Source organism: Ranitomeya imitator, chromosome 8, assembly GCF_032444005.1.
Source record: "Ranitomeya imitator isolate aRanImi1 chromosome 8, aRanImi1.pri, whole genome shotgun sequence".
Taxonomy (NCBI): Eukaryota; Metazoa; Chordata; class Amphibia; order Anura; family Dendrobatidae; genus Ranitomeya; species Ranitomeya imitator.
Window position 1 is genome coordinate 213,104 of NC_091289.1, and position 9,415 is coordinate 222,518.

The 9,415-nt window shown below is 47.5% G+C and overlaps 1 protein-coding gene across 5 annotated transcripts in view; it reads left to right on the top strand.

Moving 5' to 3' along the window:
• Positions 1-9,126, top strand: part of GGA1 (golgi associated, gamma adaptin ear containing, ARF binding protein 1) — a 138,369-nt gene extending 129,243 nt beyond the window's left edge. For 3 of the 5 annotated variants that reach the window (XM_069735944.1, XM_069735945.1, XM_069735943.1), the window contains one exon: positions 5,726-6,188. In XM_069735944.1, the coding sequence (XP_069592045.1) occupies positions 5,726-5,836 (111 nt within the window). In that variant the 3' untranslated portion in view covers positions 5,837-6,188. Of the gene's footprint in view, positions 1-5,725 lie in introns of all 5 variants that reach the window. The other 2 variants (XM_069735942.1, XM_069735941.1) reach the window with 1 other exon arrangement.
• The last annotated feature ends 289 nt before the right edge of the window (positions 9,127-9,415 follow it).

Below are 9,415 nucleotides of genomic sequence, written 5' to 3' on the forward strand. Positions count from 1 at the left end.
AGTAAGTGGCACCACCGAGATACAGAGCAGTCAGTAAGTGGCACCACCGAGATACAGAGCAGTCAGTAAGTGGCACCACCGAGATACAGAGTAGTCAGTAAATGGCACCACCGAGATACAGAGTAGTCAGTAAGTGGCACCAATGACATACAGAGCAGTCAGTAAGTGGCACCAATGACATACAGACCAGTCAGTAAGTGGCGCCATTGACATACAGACCAGTCAGTAAGTGGCACCAATGACATACAGACCAGTCAGTAACTGGCACCAATGACATGCAGACCAGTCAGTAAGTGGCACCACCGAGATACAGAGCAGTCAGTAAGTGGCGCCAGTGACATACAGACCAGTTAGTAAGTGGCACCAATGACATACAGACCAGTCAGTAAGTGGCACCAATGACATACAGACCAGTCAGTAACTGGCACCAATGACATACAGACCAGTCAGTAAGTGGCGCCACCGAGATACAGAGCAGTCAGTAAGTGGCGCCAGTGACATACAGACCAGTCAGTAAGTGGCACCACCGAGATACACAGCAGTCAGTAAGTGGCACCAATGACATACAGACCAGTCAGTAAGTGGCACCACCGAGATACAGAGCAGTCAGTAACTGGCACCAATGACATACAGACCAGTCAGTAAGTGGCGCCACCGAGATACAGAGCAGTCAGTAAGTGGCGCCAGTGACATACAGACCAGTCAGTAAGTGGCACCACCGAGATACACAGCAGTCAGTAAGTGGCGCCAGACCAGTCAGTAAATGCTGCCACTGACATACAGACCAGTCAGTAAGTGGTGCCAGCGACAAACAGACCAGTCAGTAAATGGCGCCACTGACATGCAGAGGAGTCAGTAAGTGGTACCACAGAGATACAGAGCAGTCAGTAAGTGGTACCACCGAGATACAGAGCAGTCAGTAAGTGGCACCACCGAGATACAGACCAGTCAGTAATTGGTGCCAGCGACAAACAGACCAGTCAGTAAATGGCGCCACTGACATACAGACCAGTCAGTAATTGGTGCCAGCGACAAACAGACCAGTCAGTAAATGGTGCCACTGACATACAGAGCAGTCAGTAAGTGGTACCACCGAGATACAGAGCAGTCAGTAAGTGGTACCACCGAGATACAGAGCAGTCAGTAAGTGGCATCCCTGACATACAGACCAGTCAGTAAGTGGCGCCACCGAGATACAAAGCAGTCAGTAAGTGGCACCACCGAGATACATACCAGTCAGTAAATGGTACCACCGAGATACAGAGCAGTCAGTAAGTGGCACCAATGACATACAGACCAGTCAGTAAGTCGTACCACCGAGATACAGAGCAGTTGGTAAGTGGCACCAATGACATACAGACCAGTCAGTAAGTGGCATCACTGACATACAGACCAGTCAGTAAGTGGCACCAATGACATACAGACCAGTCAGTAAGTGGCACCAATGACATACAGACCAGTCAGTAAGTGGCATCACTGACATACAGACCAGTCAGTAAGTGGCATCACTGACATACAGACCAGTCAGTAAGTGGCATCACTGACATACAGACCAGTCAGTAAGTGGCACCAATGACATACAGACCAGTCAGTAAGTGGCACCACCGAGATACAGAGCAGTCAGTAAGTGGCACCAATGACATACAGAGCAGTCAGTAAGTGGCACCACTGAGATACAGAGCAGTCAGTAAGTGGCACCAATGACATACAGACCAGTCAGTAAGTGGCACCACTGACATACAGACCAGTCAGTAAGTGGCATCACTGACATACAGACCAGTCAGTAAGTGGCACCAATGACATACAGACCAGTCAGTAAGTGGCACCAATGACATACAGACCAGTCAGTAAGTGGCACCACTGACATACAGACCAGTCAGTAAGTGGCATCACTGACATACAGACCAGTCAGTAAGTGGCACCAATGACATACAGACCAGTCAGTAAGTGGTACCACCGACATAGAGCCAGGGTCGGCTCCAGGTTTTTGAGGGCCCCAGGCTAAAGAGTCTCAGTGGGCCCCCCCCCTTAAACACATACCACGATTCATGATGCACAGATACAGCAGAGAAATACAGGTATAGCACAATGCCAGATTTCACTTCTTACATGAGTGATAGCTATTGCAAATTCTACACAAACATACAGTAGAGGGGCTTTATATAAGTCAACCCCTTATACGCCAATTTTTGTGACCTACTCCCTCTTCCTCAGTTACCAGTAGGCATTTTATTGTTAGCTGAACTTGCTGCAAAGAAAAAACTGCATACATTGAATGACAATTTTTTAATGGAAAACTTTTTAAAGTAAATATTAGAAAGTATTAACGTAGAACATTTGTAAAAGTGCAAAATGGGGAGCATATAGCACAGCCACGTAGTATATAGCATAGCCACGTAGTATATAACATATATAGCACAGATACGTAGTATATAGCACAGCCACGTAGCATATAACACAGCCCACATAGTATATAGCACAGCCACATAGTATATAACACAGCCCACGTAGCATATAGCACAGCCATGTAGTATATATCACAGCCACGTAGTATATAGCACAGCCATGTAGTATATAACACAGCCCACGTAGTATATAACACAGCCCACGTAGTATATAACACAGCCCACGTAGTATATAACAGCCCACGTAGTATATAGCACAGCCACGCAGTATATAACACAGCCCACGTAGTATATAGCGCGGCCCACGTAGTATATAGCACAGCCACGTAGTCTATAGCACAGACACGTAGTATATAGCACAGCCATGTAGTATATAACACAGTCCACGCAGTATATAACACAGCCCATGCAGTATATAGCACAGCCCACGTAGCATATAGCACAGCCATGTAGTATATAACACAGCCACATAGCGTATAGCATAGCTATGTAGTATATAGCACAACCCGCATCTCTTCCCCCCCACCCCCCCAACAATGGCCCCACAGTCCAGTACTCACGTTTATAGTAAAAAAAAAAAATACACTCCTCACCTCTACTCATGCCTACGCTGCTCCTTGCTCCTGTCTCAGCGGCTGCATTGCCTGGCACACAGTGAGTGGGCGATGACACAGCCCACATAGTATATAGCACAGCCATGTAGTATATAGCACAGCTACATAGTATATAACAGCCCACGTAGTATATAACAAAGACACTTAGTATATAACACAGCCCACGTAGTATATAGCACATCCACGTAGTATATAACACAGCCCACGTAGTATATAGCACAGCCCACGTAGTGTATAGCACAGCCACTTAGTATATAACACAGCCCACGTAGTATATAGCACATCCACGTAGTATATAGCACATCCACGTAGTATATAACACGGCCCACGTGGTATATAACACGGCCCACGTGGTATATAACACGGCCCACGTGGTATATAACACGGCCCACGTGGTATATAACACGGCCCACGTGGTATATAACACGGCCCACGTGGTATATAACACGGCCCACGTGGTATATAACACGGCCCACGTGGTATATAACACGGCCCACGTGGTATATAACACGGCCCACGTGGTATATAACACGGCCCACGTGGTATATAACACGGCCCACGTGGTATATAACACGGCCCACGTGGTATATAACACGGCCCACGTGGTATATAACACGGCCCACGTGGTATATAACACGGCCCACGTGGTATATAACACGGCCCACGTGGTATATAACACGGCCCACGTGGTATATAACACGGCCCACGTGGTATATAACACGGCCCACGTGGTATATAACACGGCCCACGTGGTATATAACACGGCCCACGTGGTATATAACACGGCCCACGTGGTATATAACACGGCCCACGTGGTATATAACACGGCCCACGTGGTATATAACACGGCCCACGTGGTATATAACACGGCCCACGTGGTATATAACACGGCCCACGTGGTATATAACACGGCCCACGTGGTATATAGCACAGCCATGTAGTATATATCACAGCCACGTAGTATATAGCACAGCCACGACGTTCTCTCCTCCATCATTGCTTTGAACTGTACCGGCAGATGGCGGTATAGCTCAATGCGGCAGCAATGGGATGTTGGCGGCGGGCCCACCTGCCTCACAGGGACCCTGTATCGGCTGCGCGATGTGCCGCTAGCTGAGGGCCCCTGGGGAAGCGGGGGCCCTAGGCAGCTGCGGCTCCTAACGCCGGCCCTGCCTGCAGGGGCCCCACAGAGCCTCAGTGTACCGTACCGTGAATGGGATCCCCCCCCCCCCCATCTCGCCAGGGCCCCGGCACTTGCCCGGGTGGGTTGGGTGCTGACGCCGGCCCTGTGCAGAGCAGTCAGTAAGTGGCGCCAGCGACATACCAACCAGTCAGTAAATGGCACCACTGACATACAGACCAGTCAATAAGTGGCGACACTGAGATACAGACCAGTCCGTAAGTGGCACCACTAACATACCGACCAGTCAAAAAGTGGCGACACTGAGATACAGATCAGTCAGTAAATGGCACCACTGACCTACAGACCAGTCTGTAAGTAGTGCCGCCAAGATATAGACCAGTCAGTAAGTGGCCCTGCCAACAAACAGAACAGGAAGTAAGTGGCGCCAGCGACATACAGACCAGTCAGTGACACCACCACGATACAGACCAGTCAGTAAGTGGTGCCACTGAGCTAGAGACCAGTCAGTAAGTGGCGCCGCTGAGCTAGAGACCAGTCAGTAAGTGGCACCACCGAGATACAGATCAGTCAGTAAGTGGTACCACTGAGCTAGAGACCAGTCAGTAAGTGACGCCAGTGACATACTGACCAGTCAGTGACTCCACCGCGATACAGATCAGTTAGTAAGTGGTACCACTGAGCTAGAGACCAGTCAGTAAGTGACGCCAGTGACATACTGACCAGTCAGTGACTCCACCGCGATACAGATCAGTTAGTAAGTGGTACCACTGAGCTAGAGACCAGTCAGTAAGTGACGCCAGTGACATACTGACCAGTCAGTGACTCCACCGCGATACAGATCAGTTAGTAAGTGGTACCACTGAGCTAGAGACCAGTCAGTAAGTGGCACCACTGCGATACAGGTCAGTCAGTAAGTGGTACCACTGACCTAGAGACCAGTCAGTAAGTGGCACCACTGCGATACAGGTCAGTCAGTAAGTGGTACCACTGAGCTAGAGACCAGTCAGTAAGTGACGCCAGTGACATACTGACCAGTCAGTGACTCCACCGCGATACAGATCAGTTAGTAAGTGGTACCACTGAGCTAGAGACCAGTCAGTAAGTGACGCCAGTGACATACTGACCAGTCAGTGACTCCACCGCGATACAGATCAGTTAGTAAGTGGTACCACTGAGCTAGAGACCAGTCAGTAAGTGGCACCACTGCGATACAGGTCAGTCAGTAAGTGGTACCACTGACCTAGAGACCAGTCAGTAAGTGGCACCACTGCGATACAGGTCAGTCAGTAAGTGGTACCACTGAGCTAGAGACCAGTCAGTAAGTGGCACCACTGCGATACAGGTCAGTCAGTAAGTGGTACCACTGACCTAGAGACCAGTCAGTAAGTGGCACCACTGCGATACAGGTCAGTCAGTAAGTGGTACCACTGAGCTAGAGACCAGTCAGTACGTGGTGCCGCTGAGATAGACCAGCCAGTTGTGCTCATGTCTCCTCTGTCGTTTCTATTGTATGTAACCAGCTGTTAATCGTGACCTTTCCATTTTGCTTTGTTCTCACACAGGAAAAGGTTCGCTTACGATACAAACTGACCTACAGCCAAGGAGAGAAAAGCTTTGATGAATTGGGAGATGTGGAAGACTTTCCTCCTGTTGAGAAGTGGGGAAATCTGTAGGATAAATCTGATAGAAAATGTTGGGAAATGATGAATGTCAGACCCCCAACATGAACTGTTCTGCTATCAATCTTCTCTGACTTGTTTGGCTGCTGTTTACTGTCCCCTTCCTGCTGTTACGGGACCCCAGGGACACTGTCAGATTTCAGACTTTAGCTCTCTTATTCTTTTGCCTCTGTCTTTTCTGGAGCAGGCCTTCATGTTATGGGGTAAATCTCAACCGTTCTTGCCGTGGCAGTAACTGAGCTCAGCCATTGCCATCTTCTCATTCTCCTGCAATATGTTACTTGTTTTTGTCTAATATACTTCTTATTTCTATGATTTTGTGAAATCTGCAGATGATCTTGTTGAATGTTGGTCTCCTTGTTTTATTCTCACTTATCGCATGCAGCAGGATTCGTGTAGCTAAACAAGTCGTGACATAAACTTCATGTGTGCTTTGGTGGCTATCTGCTCCTAAATCCCAGCCTTCTTGGGGCTTTTAGATCTCATTTCCATTGCCTTTTCGAATCTATTGCCACTTTTTAGCTACAAACCCTTCACCAGAAGGCAATGAGAACTTCTGACTGTGCTGAGATCTGTGGATACCAGACACTTACGGGGATCTGCAGTACATGAGATCTGTAAGGTAGCGAGCTGCAGCAACAAGAGATGTGTAGTTGTGTGAAAAAGTGTTTGTCATCTTCCTGATATCCTTTTCTTTTGTATATTTATCACACATAAATGTTTCAGATCCCCAAACAAATTTAAATATTAGATAAAGATAATACTAGTATCCACAAAATGCAGTTTTTAAATGAAGATCTTTATTATTAAATCCAAACCTCCAGGGCTCTGTGTGAAAAAGTGATTCCCCCCTCCCCCTTTAAAACATAAATTAACTGGTATATCACATTTTTGGGAAGTATATAAAGGCACAGATGATTGGCCTCGGGGAGACCAAAACATCCAACACTGCGGAGACACCATCACGTGTTTCTCAACGCAGTGATTCCAGAACACTGCCCCCATCCCTTATGGGAAATATGCAGATGCATGTAAAGAAGCTGCGGAGACACCATCACGTGTTTCTCGACGCAAGCAGTGAATAGCCAGGCCTTTCCCCGGGAAGGAACAACCACGGGAAGGGCAGCATCCTATGAAGGAAAGCCACCTATGCCAAGCATGGTATCCATCCACAGACAGCTGTTTCGGGGTTTTTGCCCCTCATCAGTGTGGAGTAGGAATCTGGCTATTAGGAACAGTGCCTAGTAAAAAGGCTATAAAGGCACAGATGATTGGCCTCGGGGAGACCAAAACATCCAACACTGCGGAGACACCATCACGTGTTTCTCAACGCAGTGATTCCAGAACACTGCCCCCATCCCTTATGGGAAATATGCAGATGCATGTAAAGAAGCTGCGGAGACACCATCACGTGTTTCTCGACGCAAGCAGTGAATAGTCAGGCCTTTCCCCGGGAAATGTTTCAGATCCCCAAACAAATTTAAATATTAGATAAAGATAATACTAGTATCCACAAAATGCAGTTTTTAAATGAAGATCTTTATTATTAAATCCAAACCTCCAGGGCTCTGTGTGAAAAAGTGATTCCCCCCTCCCCCTTTAAAACATAAATTAACTGGTATATCACATTTTTGGGAAGCACACTTAAAATTCCCTAGCCATACGCAGGCCTGATTACTTCCACACCTGTACTCAATCAAGAAATCACTTAAATAGGACCTGTCTGACAAAGTGTAGTAGACCAAAAGATCCTCAAAAGCTAGACATCATGCCACGGATCACAGTGAAAGCCATTATCCACAAGTGGCAATAGGAAATCGGGAAGAGGGAAAACACTTTTTCACACAGCTGTGTCAGATGGCAGATCCTCCTGAGCCCATGCTGATGGTCACTGTAATATGCAAGACACTCCAAGGATCTACCCTGAATGATGAAGCTCTGCTGGCACTGGCTTGTGGCAATACATGAGGCCGAATCATTGAACATCAATTATATTTACTGTATAAACGTAAGTGAAATTTCCCTAAAATTCAGTCTCACCTACACATTTCCTCACTGTTGTAGCAGTCTGAAGCATACTGTACTCAGCCTCAGCCGACTCCATGTGGTCTTATGAAATGACTCTTGTGGTTTCTGTCTGCTGCTGCATTGGGCCTACCACATCCCTCATCGACTGAGTCAGACGCTGTTTACTTCCCTTCTGTAACTTCCATCCACTTGCACATAGATGATGATAGATGTGGTGCAAGCTCCATATTCACCATCAGCTCATCCTCCTGCGGTTCTGTAATTGAAGTTATATCTGTGCTCAACCATGATCATATCCTCACCCTCTGCCCCTAGTTCCAGCCCAGCCTTGTGAGGCTATGTAATTGGAGTTATGTCTGAACCAACGATGTTCATATCCTCACCCTCTGCCTCTAGTTCTGGCCCAGCCTTGTGAGGCTATGTAATGGGAGTTATGTCTGAACTAACAACGTTCATATCCTCACCCTCTGCCTCTAGATCCGGCCCAGCCTTGTGAGGCTATGTAATGGGAGTTATGTCTGAACCAACGACGTTCATATCCTCACCCTCTGCCTCTAGATCCGGCCCAGCCTTGTGAGGCTATGTAATGGGAGTTATGTCTGAACCAACGACGTTCATATCCTCACCCTCTGCCTCTAGATCCGGCCCAGCCTTGTGAGGCTATGTAATGGGAGTTATGTCTGAACCAACGACGTTCATATCCTCACCCTCTGCCTCTAGATCCGGCCCAGCCTTGTGAGGCTATGCAATGGGAATTATAACTGTACCCAACCATGTTCATATCCTCACCCTCAGCCTCACAAGGCTGGGCCAAAGCTAGAGGCAGAGGGTGAGAATATGAACGTGGTTGGTACGGCCGTAACTCCTATTACATAGCCTCCCAAGGCTGGGTTGGAACTAGAGGCAATGTAATAGGAGTTATGGCTGTACCAACCACATTCATACCCTCATCCTTGGTCACTAGTTCTGGCCCAGCCTTGTGAGGCTATGTAATTGTATGTAGTTGTACCCAACCACGGTCATATCCTCACCCTCTGTCAGTAGTGCCGGCCCGACCCCTCAGAACCAGGCAGATATCCAGGCCTTACTTCCCCATATTTCATTCACATACTGGGCATTATTGCTGTAACTCGGCATGTTGGTTTCCTCGTCTTGCTGCTGTCATACAGAATAATAGGGAAGTTACTGGGATCTCCAGCTGCGGCTTGATAATCTTATAGATTGATATCTCTTCACAATAAAAGTCATTATTTGATTCTGACAGAAGATTTTCTAATAACCAATGCAGTGGATATGCTGGAGTTTACTGAGGTCCTGCCCTTCTGTAATTTATCCACCATGTCCTGTATTCAACACCCACTTGTCACTAGCACTCCTGTTATGCCTGTGGAGTAATTGTGGTTTTAGAGGGTAACACAGCAACAAGCTCAGCTTCACATGCAAAATCTGCAATCTGGAACAGTGTCTTTACTACTGAATTTAATAAATGAAGCCAATACCATAAATGTGGCTACGAGTGCAGTGGTGATGCGGCCCTTTGCTCTT